This window comes from Artibeus jamaicensis, unplaced genomic scaffold (genome assembly GCF_021234435.1).
Source record: "Artibeus jamaicensis isolate MK-2021 breed Jamaican fruit bat unplaced genomic scaffold, CSHL_Jam_final contig_233, whole genome shotgun sequence".
In the NCBI taxonomy this organism is placed as follows: domain Eukaryota; kingdom Metazoa; phylum Chordata; class Mammalia; order Chiroptera; family Phyllostomidae; genus Artibeus; species Artibeus jamaicensis.
The window spans coordinates 60,823,865-60,837,891 of record NW_026521486.1 but is presented as its reverse complement, the minus strand read 5'-3'; the positions used below and the strand labels follow the sequence as shown (position 1 = coordinate 60,837,891).

The window sequence follows — 14,027 nt, the reverse complement described above, 5'->3', positions numbered from 1 at the left end:
GTAAGGAAACTTACTTATGCACCAGTGCAGAAGTTTGCGAAACTTTTATGAAAAGGGCTGGTATCTTCCTTGGTGGTTAAGGGTTCAAACTTTGAGGCTTTTGAAATTGTCAGGAGTCCATTTGAAGTTAAATTTAGTAAACTAGTAAGAGTGATCAAATTGAAAAACACTTTGTATAAAATAGACCAGTATTTTTCTCATGATTCATAGCAGACTCCAGGCAATCCCAAAAGTGTTTTGGTTTTTTTTTAATGTTTCTTTTAAGATTTTATTTATTTATTTTTAGAGACAGGGAGGGAGAGAAACATCAATGTGTGGTTGCCTCTCATGCGTCCCCTACTGGGGACCTGGCCTACGACCCAGGCATGTGCCCTGACTGGGAATCGAACTGCTATACTCTGGTTCGCAGGCCCCCGCTCAATCCACTGAGCCCCATCAGCCAGGGATAAAATGTTTTGATCAGTAATAGCATGTGGGTGGAATAAATCCCAGAGGCATAGCTTATAAACCTTAGTTTTGTTTTTTTAATTACTATAGTTATATTTGAATATATGAATCAGTAAGACCTAAGTAAGTATGATCCGTACGAAAGATAATAGTAAATGCTGTCTGTGTCATTTCAGAGACAGAAGCTTCAGAATGCTGACAGTTAATCCATTAGTGAAGCTAGGGGGTGGGGTGGGGGAAGAAGAGTATAGACAGAAAAGGAAAACTTGGTTTTTTTCCTCATTCTCGTAGATGCTTGTTGCCAACATCGACTTGGGTCCTACTATTTTGGACATTGCTGGCTATGACCTGAATAAGACACAGATGGATGGGATGTCTTTATTGCCCATTTTGGTGAGTATAAAACCCTCAATCAGGCCTGAGCCAAGACTGAAATAAATTCCAGGTTGTGTAAATTTAGACTTTAAAACTGAAATCTTAAAGCTGTTAAATTTGGGGTAGAGAGAATAGAATTTTTCTCTTCTCTGTGGTAGGAAGGAGTTTTCTTTAAAAAAGGATGGCCACATATAAACCGTTCTGTATTCTCCCTACTTCCCATCCCTCCAAAAAATTATTATAAACAAAATTAAAACAGGTGATAAATTGGGAAAATACTTGCAACATATGTGAAAAAGGGTAGCAAGTTTTCTAATAGATGAGTTCTTAGCAAAGATTAATATCCCAGTAAAAGAAAAGGGGCAAAAGAAGTGACTAATCAACTCACAGAGGAATTAGAAATGGCTAAAGTAGATGCAGAAGATGGCACTCGTGGGGATCGAAGGAAGCTCCGCGAAGGAGGCCCTCACTGACGCAGCACTGGCGGAGATACCACTGTTGGCAGAAGGTTAGGAAGTGGAAACTGCGCAGACTCTGTTCCTAAGAGCGCAGTCAGTAGAAGCTGTCAGGAGGCTAATTTATCAACACGTACCACTTCAGAACACACACATCAAGCAGTTCCCTCTGGGAATTTATTCTAAGAAAAGAAAATTCATTCACGAGTGCCTGCTATGTACCTGGCACCACACAGAGCTAACTATAAAAAAAAAAAGTACATGAGCGTTAACAGAAGAAAACAGGAAATCTAAATATCCAGTAGGGAATTGGCTAAAACGTTGCACCATTAAGCCAGCACTAAATGATAAAGATCTGTATACATGGACTCGGAAGTATGCCTCCCACATACTGTAGAGAGGAAAGAAGGTTTTGAAGCAGCATCTCTTCATTAAAAATGTATTTCATTTTATTTTTTTATTTTTAGAGAGAGGGAGAGGGAGGGAGAAAGAAGAGAGAAACATTGATGTGTGAGAGAAACATCAATAATTGTCTCTCACATGCCCCCACCTGGGAACCTGACCTGCAACCCAGGCATGTGCTCTGACTGGGAGTCGAACCAGCAAATTTTCTGTTCACAGGCCGGCACTCAATCCACTGAGCCACACTAGCCAAGGCAGAAATGTATTTTAATACATTTAAACATAGACACATTTGGACTGATCAGTACTAAAATGTTTTAGGCATTTATGGTGACTCATAGGTAAGTCTTACTCATTGATTTGTCTGAATCTGTTAGAATTTATTAGATAGCATATGCTTCATACGAGAGAATACATGTAACACATTGTTTATGAAATGCAAGAAATGTCATGACCTCCCTCATCTCATTTAAGAACTGAAATATTCCCATGACTGGCAATTCTACCTTGGGGCTCATTTTCCTGAATTTCATGGTTATCATTTTCTGGCTTTTATTTTTTTAGGGTTACTATGTATGTATGTATCCTTAAACAACATACCTAGTTTTGATTTTGTTTTGCCCTCTAAAAATGATACCCTGCTGGGTGTCATTAGGAACTTTTTTCAGTCTAGCATTGTTTCCAAATTTGTGGTGTTCACAGATGCCTAATATTCCATTGTATGCATATATCACTGCCTAATTATGTTTTCTTGTCAGTCAGTGGACATGTGTGTTGTTCTAGCTTTGTGTTAGGAACAGCGCTGCCACAGCATTCTTACACACGTCTTCCAGTGAACGTGTGTGTACCAAGGTCACAGGAACTGCACGTTCATTGCTACAGGTATTACCGAGTCAGTTTACAAAGTGGTCATCAGTTTACATCTCACCAGCAGTGAGTGACAATTCCCTTTGCTTTGTATGAAACTGTGAGACGACTTAAATTTTGCCAATGTAGTGGGTGAAAAAGACCAAAATTGTATTTGGTCCTGCTGTGCACTTTTTTATTATTGATAAATCTCTTTTTATGACTTAATTTACTTACTATACATTTCACTCATTTAATGTTTATAAGTGATTTGTTTTTGGTATATTTAGAGTTGTGCAACTACACCATAATCTAATTTCAGAACATTTTCATCGCCCAAGAACATTAGCAGTCACTTCTCCACTGCTTCCTCTCCCAGCTCCTCCAGGCAAGCGGTAGTCAGCTGTGTCCGTAGGTAGGTCTGTTGTAGACAGTTCGTATAGAGTCATACACTACGAGGCCCCTTGTGCCTGGCTCTTTCAAGGGTCATCCACATTATAACATCAACAGTAATACTTCATTCCTTTTCACTGCTGAATAGTATTCCACTGTACAGATGTATGTTTATTCATTCATCAGCCAGTAGACAGTGGGTTGTTCCCCCTTTGGGGCTGTTGTTAATAATGGTGCTGTGAATATTTGTGTACAAGTTTTCAGGGGACAAATTTTTCAGTTTCTTGGATATACACCCAGGAGAATTGCTGGGTCACATGATGACTATTTTACCTTTTGAGAAACTGCTATACCGTTTTTAAAGCAACTACACCATTTTATGTTCCCACCAGCAGTGTACAAGGGTTCCAGTTTTTTTTTTTATTGAAGAAAATCAGTTTTTTTGAACTTTATTTACTTTCCGAGGGAGGGGGAGGGAGGGACAGAGAGGGACAGACACAGCAGTGTGAGATACATCATCCAGTTGTTTCTTACATGCCCACAACCCAGGCACATTGACCTTTTGGTTTACAGTCTGGTGGTGCTCCATCCACTAAGCAGCACCAGCCAGGGATCGATCTATCTATCTATCTATCTATCGATTGATAGATAGATAGATAGATAGATAGATATAGATATGTAGATATATATATATTCTTTCTGATCAGTGAATCATTTTTCATTTCTACCTTTTGTGTTTCTTTCCTCATAAGATACCCATTTTTGTCCCATCATATTCTCCCTTAGTAACTTGTCTTTTCCTTATGTTAACATAAGACATCACAAGTTGAATGTATAAATTGTCTTTTATGCTTAGTATCTTCTGTGTCTCATTTATAAAAATGCTTCTGAACCTTGAGGTTAGAAAACAGTTTTCTTAGATTTCCTCCTAAAAATGTTGTGCTTATATTCAAGCCCTCGTTGTATCTAGAATTGATTTTCTTGTATGGTATGAGTCAGGGATCCAATTTCAGTTTCTTCTCTATAAATATTCAGTCGTCTTTTCCGTCCCAAAGAGCTCTCTCTGTACCAGTATCATTTTGTCTTGTTATAAAGCGGTATAATTAAATCTTTGTATGGGTGCACGTCTGTCATTGTTCTTACAGGGATTCTAGCAGTCTTTGTTCCTTATAAACTTTACAAACAGCTTTTCATTTTGCCTGAACAATCGTGTTGGGCATTTGGTTGGAACTGCATTGAATCTGTAGACGAGTTAGTTACTTCCTTTAACTTTCTCCATACAGGTCTTACACTCTACTTGCAAGGCCCAGGGCAGGCCACCCCAAGATATCCCACAATGGCATACTATTTTGAATTAAAGCTACTTAAGAAACTCTCATGCAAGAAGAAAACCCTGAATAATCTGTCCCAAGAGCAGGAGGTGAATGTCCCATGTGATGTCATGTGATAGCTGCCCACCCTGCTCCTGAGAGACAACCTTATCACCCGCGTTAGGAGAATCCCTGTACCGCCCTTACTAATTTACTACCCAGACTTTCTTTAGATTCCTCACTAACGAACAACACGCAAACCATGCTTAGAATTTTTTCTGATGTGTATTACCTCTCCTGTCAGTTTCTCACAAATTTATTGTTCCTTAGTCTAAAAAGTCTAAAAGAGTACCTGGTTCAGTCATGTCTTTGAGCCTCGTTTTATGATCTGAGTATTACAGTTGTGAATCTCCCGAGCACACACATTGTTTCTGTCTGTCTTAGTCACGTGTCAGTTTTACTGTTCTATTTCTACAAGTCCAGCCGTAAGCACTGAAAGGGTGTGGAATTCTCCACTCCCCACAAGTTCATGTATTTGTAGTATCTTCATTCTGACCACCAAGAATGTCCTACGGTCCTTAGCACAGCCCTGTTCAATGTGCAAGTTCTTGTCCTTGAGTGTATTAAGTTATAAATTTCTTAGTATGTGCTTAGAAATGTTCTTCCATAGAATTTATAGACAGGACTGTGTATTCTGACCTGGATGTCCAGCACCTGGCATGGGACCAGTTCTTGCTTAGCTGCTTTGTTGGTTGCCGTTCCTGACCTGCCTCACAGAAGTAATCTTGGGAAGTAACTATAAAATGCTCAGGGCGTCTGACCATCACTTGCAAGGGCTCCATAAATACCAAATGTGGTACTCAGGAGCCTTCATACGCGTCACTCAGTCATCGCCTGTAGTTACTGAACAAACAGTCCAATCTGTGTTGACTGCCAAGTCCCCTTTCCCAGAAGAATAAGAACCGTCATCCTTGTCACAGCCTAGGTGCCTCACAGGAACCACTTTTGCTCTTCTTTCTAGAGAGGTGCCAGTAATGTGACTTGGCGATCGGATGTCCTGGTGGAATATCAAGGAGAAGGTCGTAATGTCACCGACCCAACGTGCCCTTCCCTGAGCCCTGGAGTATCTGTGAGTAGTAGTAGCTTGGACAGCGTTCTCACAGAGCGCACAGCGAGGCGTTAGTTCACGTGAATCAAGTATTGGAACCCTTCATCTGAGTCCTACTTCTCTCTCACTTGACTTTGTCGCTTGACTGTGGAAGATTAGTTAGATACACAAAGGTAAATTCAATAATTCTGAAAATGAAAAAAAACAAACCCCGAAGATGGTATTGCTGATGTATTTGTCAAGAATGTGCATTCAAATTCTGCCAGTTTTTGTAACAAGTGCACGTATCTGTCCGTATTCCTACCTTATTAACACCCCCTCCTGTTCCCCTGCCCTTCCCGGCAGCAGGACCAGCTTTTATTACTAGGGGTGTCGTCAGTGGCACCCAGCAGAGATGGGTCCCACCTACAACTGTGCCGTCACGAGCGTCTTGCCAGGGTGGTCGTCAGGGTGGTTACAGAAGACGTGGGCCTCACTCTAGAGAACGGAAAACAGGCTTCCATTTGGAGTTGGCCCTCCTGGCACCACAGGGTCATGAGACGGTTATAAAAACAAAGAAGTTAGAAGTTTAAGTCCCACTTGGTGATAAAACACTCATAATAAATAACTTACCTGTAGATGATTTTACAAAGTTCATGTTAGCACTTTTCCCCAACCCTGTAGGATGGCAGTTCTGCTGTACCTTCGAGGTGACTCATTTGAGTGCTGGGTGGTTCTCCTTAGCAACCCTGCGTTCCACAGGGGCCCTTCCAGCTGGCCCTGGTCAGATCAGCAGGTGGGGTGGCCACAGAACCCCCCAGCCGCACTCCTTAGGTTCGCCATCACATCAGTGAGGAGCAAAGCCTCACATCTATTTTCAGTTCATTTCTCTGTGGAAGGTTTCCTCATTTCTCTCCAATTGTATGTCAGGTTTGAGCCAATTTGGTTGTCCCTGTAGACAGTTAGTTGTTACTGTAGAACTCTCTTCACGTAACTTTTGAACCCCCCCCCCCCCGCAGCAATGTTTCCCGGACTGCGTGTGTGAAGATGCTTACAACAACACCTACGCCTGCGTGAGGACCCTGTCGGCACGGTGGGACCTGCAGTACTGCGAGTTCGATGACCAGGAGGTGAGACGCCCTGCTGGGCCCCGCCGCTGCGTCCGTGCGAGCGCTTTGCTGTCTGGACTCAGCGGCAGAAGAGCGGGTCCAAGGGTGCTCTCTAGGGAAGGGGTTTCTCGTCTGTACTTCCACTTAGGTTTCCTTCATCTAAGTACAATTCCCCGAGGGCATTCTTTGTCCTCTGTGACCTTTCTGGATGAGGCCTTCTCCACTCCCACCACCACCTCTCGTGCACTTGAAAGGTGCAGGTCACTTTTCAGAGTGCTGCCTGTCTGGTCTGTTTGCTTCCCTGCTAGCTTGGGCTGAGGGTCAGACACCCTCAACTTGTTCAGAAACCTCTGTCCCCACCACAGCATAATCCAGTGTTGCTCAGATAGATTAGTGGGGGGCAGGGGGCCAGAGCCAGGACCAGGAGCCCCACCCTTGGAAGAAGGTGGCCTTTAGCCAGCACGCATCAGTGTGCTATCGGAAGGGTCACGTGGACTCCGGTCCCTTGCGGTTTCGGTGTTTGCAGCCGGTGCTGCCCTGCCCCATCTGCTCACCCACATTTCGCCATATGGAGCCAGTGCTCGTCGTGATCGTGTTTCTCAGAAGCTGACTCACGCTCCATTTGCTTGTAGCTCGTAAGCACTTTAGACGACAGGCAAGAGAGCGCTCCTCAAACTCGGTTCCGGTGCCCCTTCCCCTGTGATCTTCATCAGTACGATAACTACTTTATAAATGAGGGTCTGAGGGCGGCCACTGGAAGCCAACAGGCAGAATTTCCTGCCATCTTCCTAGTCTGTCTATCACTTGACTCCAGTTTGGAGAACAAGTGCACACAGATGGGGGAAATGGTGATATTAGACATGTCTAATGTTAGAAATAGCATTGTATCCTTCAGTGCATCCAAAACTGCTTTGTAACATAGGGAAACCTAACATTTGTGTAACACAGGTTTGAGTACTTTCCTGTCTTCACAATTCAGAGGCAGAAGTAAACCTTCACCTGTCAGCTCCCACTCCGTCACTTCATTACCAGGTCTGGTTTCTGAGACCTTGCCCTTGGAGGGTTATGCCTTCTGTTGTCTGCTTTAATTACAGAAAGGAAAACCTGCCCCCACTGCCCCCTCCTGACTCTGCCTGAAACAGGCCCCCTTCCCACATGTGGGCCGTGGACCCCGGAACAGATGCTCCCTTGTCTCACGTATACCCTTGGGCTCTTTGAGGATGTTTAATTTTCCTTTGAGATGATGTTCTCCCAGGCGTTGAGTGATGTCTACCTTCTCCCTCCCCATTTAGAAATAGTTCACATGAGTATTTCTTTAAGCGTAACCCCTTGCTCTTTTCTTTCCTCCATCCTTTCCTGCAGGTGTTCGTAGAAGTCTATAACCTGACCGCAGACCCACACCAAATCACCAACATTGCTAAGAGTATAGACCCAGAGCTCTTGGGAAAGATGAACTACCGGCTAATGATGTTGCAGTCCTGTTCCGGACCTACCTGTCGCACTCCAGGGGTTTTTGACCCCGGGTAAGTTTCCATTTTCTTCAGTGACTTTGCCAAGTTATCTCGAGCAGGGGGAGCCTGATGGGTCCTTTCTGCCTGGGGCTGTGCTGTTTCTCATCCGCCTGCCGGAGAGTGGGAATGCTGTGTCTTAGCGCGCCAGCCTGCTGTGCTGTGAAAACAAGCTGTTCGAAACTTCTTTTTGGTGCCACCGGTGCTTTAGTTACGGGCGTAGCCGGGCATCTCACCACTGAGGCTCTCCTGCCTCCCCTCCTGCCTGCGGTTCTGGTCAAGGTGCCACTCGACTGCACTGGCGACAGCTGGGGCTCCTTTAGAGTAACTGGCCAAGTGCTACCCTGTTTCCTAGCACTTCCGAGGGCATGGCCTTCTCAGAAATGTGGGTACTTGCCAGTAAATGTCATGTATTAGACACAGGACTAATAGAAGTAGAGGTGTGAACTCTGAAACGCTGCAGTCAGCGCGTCAACTGCAGCATGCGGAGGTGGGGGAGATGTTACCTGCGCCTCCTGGGTCAGGCTGTTCCTCCCCCTCCAGCAGCCGCTCTTCCCCACGGTCACTGGGCTCAGCACACCGTGCGTTACGATAGACGAACCTGTCATCTTTTGCTTGAAAATTATAAAATTAAAAATTAAACTTTCACCGGGAAGAGATTATTTCAGTTCTTAGACTCTGACTGTAGGACAGAGGGGAGACATGTCCCAGTGGAGAGTAGCAGTGTCACTGTTTAACCATTTCAGATGAACTGATTCTTCAGGCCACATGAGAGAGGACGTATGGAGTTGGCCAAAAAGGCTTTAGTTTTTTCTGTAAAATAAAAGGCTTTTTAAAAATTTCACCAATAACTTTATTGATTTGGTTATTTGTCAGCTATCTCCCCGCGTGGTATAACATTGATTGTTCTCAGTTAATGTCTCGATTTAATTGCTCTGAACTTCAGCTAGTCTGCCCAACTGTGTGTATAGCATCACCCAGTGAGAAATCTCCAGCACAAAACTTCATAAACCACTTTTGACACCTTCTCTATACACTGCACAAATCTTTTCTTGCGTTTCAGTTGCATTTTTACCTTTCTTGAAATAATAAAGCATAATATGCTGAAAATACTGCATATTTTCTTCTCTCTTCAATATTAAAATGGCTGCACAAAAATTCACAAATTTTTATGTTTTTTCAAATGCACACGATATGACAGCTGTCACAATACAGTCTAACAAAGTTGTTTTGAATGACTCTAAAGATAACAGTGCTACTAGAGCCGTCTTAGGGGAAAAAACAAATTTTTTGGCCAAACCAATATGGGAATGAGTAGACAAACTAGATTCTAATTTTAGAACTCATTTTTTAAAAATTCCTCAGCCGTAGCTTACTCTCTCCTCCCAACATTTAGGCCTGTAGAATCCACAGGCCCAGTCCGTGCACCACCTGATAGACACAGCCACACACTCACTCACGTGCTGTGTGTGGCCACTTGTACACTTAAGTAAGTAGAGTTGAGTAATGGGGACAGACTGGCCCACAAACCCTAAAATATTACTCATCCCTTTAAAAAAATTGCCCAGCCCCTGCTTTAAAATCATAGTAGGAACTCGTCTGTCCCAAAAGATAGTAGGTGCAAGAAACAGTAAAACAAAATGTTCTTTCTAGCCCTCGCAGACATGTATGGTAAGTCTCTGTTTGCCAAGTCTCGGCTCAAGTTACCAATCGGCATTCACTGTGACTTTCCCGTGGGTGGTAAAGCAAGTTATTTTATGCGCCAGGTATTGTACATAAATTGCCTATTGTATTGGTGGCCAGTGCGGTTAAGGACTTACCTGAGTTCACGGTGAGCCAGATTTAAACTCATGCCTGAGGCGCACTCCTGTGCTCTCACCGACCGCGGGACTGTAAAGGGAGGGCCTTCAGAAGGGCTGCGCTCGTCCCTCGGTGGCTTCATACCTTACGGACCACCCCACCCCTCAAAAAAAAAAAAAAGTTCAACTCTTGCCTCCCTCCTTAGGCCTTCCAAGATTAACCCGACTTCTGTTTCTTTCCCCCCATCCTCTCTCCTGCATTGTTTTGTGCTGGTTGACTTGCAGTGGAAATGCCCTTATCATCAAGTACTGCTGTTTTGCACTACAGACTTAACCACTAGATTCTCTTCCGGTGGATTGAGTGTTCCTTTGCTATTGATTATTCCTGTGCTCTCTTCCTGGCATCCTTTCCTATTAACATTCTGCAGGAAGTTCTCAGTGGCTGACTACAGTTAATGTGGCATCCTCGTATTTTTCTTCCCCAGATACCGGTTTGACCCTCGTCTCATGTTCAACAATTACAGTGGTGGCAGGACTCGAAGGTTTTCAAAACATCTTCTGTAGCGACCTCTGCAGCTGGGTCCCTGCACGCCTCTTTCTGATGAAGTGATTGTAGTAGGTGTCTGTAGCTAGTCTTCAAGACCAAACCACACCTGGAAGCGTTTCTGGACTGACTTTACGTCATTTTAAAAAGCAACCCAGTCAGCTGACCAACTTGTGCAATGTGTTAAACTGTGAACTCTGTCCTCATGTCAGGAGCGGCTGTCCCTGGTCCCTCATTCAGCTCATCCCATTGCTCCTGAGGTCTTTGCTCCCACCATCCCCCTTCTGTCCCGGGGCTGCAGTTCTTGGTCACTCCCCGTGCAGTCCGCGTCTGAATTTATAAACTCATTCAGATAAATGGCAGTGCTTTAGGGGGGAATGCTTTTGATCTACAGCTTGAACTGAAATCAAAGGACCTGTACAGCATTTCAGATTGAGCACTTCACTATCAAAAAATACTAATGTCACAGGGCTTGAAGAGTAACTATTACAGCTAAATCATCTGATCAAGAACAAGTACCATTGTTTTTAGAATAGCAGAAATGTATCGTTTATAATATCCATCACGGTGTGATGCAATAAGGGCGCAAATTCAAATCCCATCAACCACACGCTGTTCATTTTGGGGGAATTCTGGGCTGGCACTGCACTGAAATAGAAGCAGGCTTTGGTACAGGCTGATTCCAAGTGGTTATTGACAGGGAGAGCCGTCTGTGTTCCAGTGGCTGCTACTCACATGGAACGTCAGTTAACTTCTACTGGTGGTGTTGAGGGCATGTCTCTCCTCTTGCTGCTTTTCCCTCTGAGTGCTGAAAAATAAAGTGACTTAGGTAAACGCAGCAGAGGAGAACTTCCGAGCGTTGGTGAAGCTTGTGTTTCGGAGGGCCTTCTACAGGTAGGCCCCCCCACCGGCTGGCAGGTCACAGGGTCGCAGGGCTCCGGCTGGGATTGCAGCAAGTTCCTGTCCAGCAGGGAGTCTGGGTTTCGGTCCCACGTGAAGTTGTTTTGACTCTGCATTTTGCTGACATTCTGTTCATTTAAGATATAAAAATTTCTTACAGTTGATGAAAGTATCAGCTTTTTCACCCTACCTTCTTCCCTTTCAGTTTCTTCCTGTTTGGGGGGGGTGATGTGTAATTTGGGCCTCATTCCGTTTTCGTCAAAACCAGGTCTTGCTGAGGTTTCCTCACTATTTAGAACACCTGTATTTTATGTTTCTTGGCTTGAAGACGAATCCCATTTCCACCCTTTTCCTCACAAGAAGGCGAATAGGTGGAGGGACAGGAGGAAGAGCTGTGGTTTGCAACCTGTTCGACTCAGGTGGTAGTGGTTTTAGCTTTTTTCAAGGTCCTAGGCTGAGCGTTAAGCACTGTGTAAGACATGGTCCTGAGCAGCTCTCCTCGCGGGATGCCAGCGAACCGCGGTGGGTTGATGGCACTTGCATTTATTCTTGTACCTCACACAGCCCCATTAGTTGGTGGCAGTTAGAGGTGAAGTAAGCAAATGAAGTGCACACCTCTGCTGTGAATGTTTTAGGGAAAGATTTGTAACTAAAAGCAAAGTACAATGTTGAACATGGGTTTTAGCTTTATTCTACACTTTTGATTCTTAACCTTACTCAGTTTCCAAATCAATGCCATAGTTATTCCTGAATAAAAAGAAACCAACTCTTGTACTGTGATGTCATCTTATTCACTGAATTCCCTGGACAGTGCTGGTTCCTGGAAGCAGGTAGTCACAGAGCGGTCCGCGAGTCGGCTGCCGCCCGACACCAGCGGGCTCCTGTTGTCAGGCTGATGGGGGTGCAGCGAGGCCTCTGTTGGCGCATCTCCTGCCCAACTGCTGGACGGCCTGCAGTCTGACTCCTTCCCCTGCAGAGGCTTCATGCTGCATCTGCCCCAAAACCGTTCGTGAGGAGGCCTCCGCTTGCATGATCTAGGAGACCACAAAATGCACCGAACTTTTGAAAATGTGCACAGGGACCCGCTGCCAAGAGGCCTGTCTTGTTTTCTTGTTTTCCTCTGAATTGTACTCTTAAATTTTATTTTCCATTGTAAGAAGGCCAGGTCCGTATCTGTTGGTACTCTTCAGAGTAGAGCACTATAAACCCATTATTAATGAAGAAAGGCCACAGAAATAGATCGATTTTTGCCTTATAAAAATCCCCTATTACAAAGCTCTTCCTCAAGTACAATTACCAAGTAGGAAACCTTGTGAACATCTTTGAATTTTACCAGTGGTGCTGTTGCAAAATACACAGGGGGGATCAATGTATTTTGTCAATACAAATTTGACGATGCTAGGGTTTTTGTACAAAATAGAAATGATAGCCATGGAAGTTACACCTTAATCTATAAAAGTGTTCTTAAATTTACTTTTGGGTATCTAAGGATTCGTGCTCTTTTTTTAAACAAAAGAATGGTCCCGGGATCCTTATTAAGAGGAAGCAAAGGTGTCTCACCTGACCCAGCAGTGGAATCAGATGGGAGCCTTTGGGTTCTTCATTTCTACCACCACCTCCGCCCACCGAACTCTGTGAACCCCTGTCTGCATCATCTGTTCCTGGAAGTGGCGCTGCCCTGGTTCTGTGTCATTTCAGTCATTTGACTTAGAAAGTGCCCTTCAAAGGACCCTGTTGACTGCTGCACTTTTAAATGAATTAAAACTTATTTCTATTCTAGTGGAAATGTGTCCTTTGTTTTAGTCCACAAGTAGTAATTTTGACAAGATGCCTTTTCCCCTCGATGCTGTTTTATGTTCTAATCACTCACCCAAGTACAGGAGACCGGCCGTTGCCACACTGGGTGCTGCAGCCCGTCCATCCCTGGAAAGTGCTTGTGGTCCCGCTGCCCGAGCTCCGGGGTGAGCACCACGCAGAGAATCCTGCCTCACAAACCATGCGTGTACAGCCGTGGAGGACAGTCATCTTACCTTGGCTGGCTTTAAGTTAAATCAGTAAGTCTCGCCTTCCTAAGAGTTTTGCCTTGATAGAAGTTCAGAATCTTTTCTAAAAGGGGAAGTCAATATTTTAGGCTTGTGGTCTCTGCTGGAACTACTTAACTCTGATGTTGTAGCACAAAAGTGGCCCGAATCAATAGTTGCATCAGTGAATGGCGGTATTTTAACAAAACTTTACTTATAAAAACAGGATGTGATTTGTCTACCCTTGACCTATACCTTACACCTTAAAGGTCAGGAAGGCCAAGCAGAAAAGATGTTAGAAGACTCCCATAAAGTTGCCAGCTTACTACCAGAAAAGCAGGTAAAATTTGGGTGTATCACAATGTGACGCCATCAACAAGAAAAAGAGAACATTGACTTGTATGGACTCACAAAGTGAGGTGAAGTACAGACTCTACCAGATCTGGTTCCCTAATTTATCCCACCTGTTTTCACTGAGCTGTCCCTGCCCTGTAGAACCAAATTCCCCCCAGAATTAGCTTTTGTTTCATCTTTCCTTACTAACAATGGGTTTAAAGGGCTGGTCATGTGTACCCTGAAGTCTGTTGAGACAACAGAGCAGACAACCAGAGAACCCAAAGGCCCCAGACCAAAAGCACAGTGGACGGCCTAAGGATGATCACATAAGACGAGGTTTAAACGTGGGATGGGGGAGCTGGGTCTGCGAGTACAGGGGAGCAGGTAACAGTTCTAAATCCTGGTCTTTCCCAGGGAGCTTACAACGGCCACCTTCTGCCCAGGAGACCCGAGACCTACTGACGTCCTCTTAAGCTGCAGCTCTGACATGCTAGC

General features: G+C 44.5%; 1 protein-coding gene across 1 annotated transcript in view; it reads left to right on the top strand.

Annotated features, from left to right (window-relative positions):
* The window catches only part of GNS (glucosamine (N-acetyl)-6-sulfatase), a 44,841-nt gene extending 33,644 nt beyond the window's left edge, over positions 1 to 11,197 (top strand). The window contains exons 10-14 of the mRNA XM_053661601.1: positions 739 to 840; positions 5,250 to 5,357; positions 6,335 to 6,445; positions 7,787 to 7,947; positions 10,217 to 11,197. Of these exons, the coding sequence (XP_053517576.1) occupies positions 739 to 840; positions 5,250 to 5,357; positions 6,335 to 6,445; positions 7,787 to 7,947; positions 10,217 to 10,295 (561 nt within the window). The 3' untranslated portion in view covers positions 10,296 to 11,197. The remainder of the gene's footprint in view (positions 1 to 738; positions 841 to 5,249; positions 5,358 to 6,334; positions 6,446 to 7,786; positions 7,948 to 10,216) is intronic.
* The last annotated feature ends 2,830 nt before the right edge of the window (positions 11,198 to 14,027 follow it).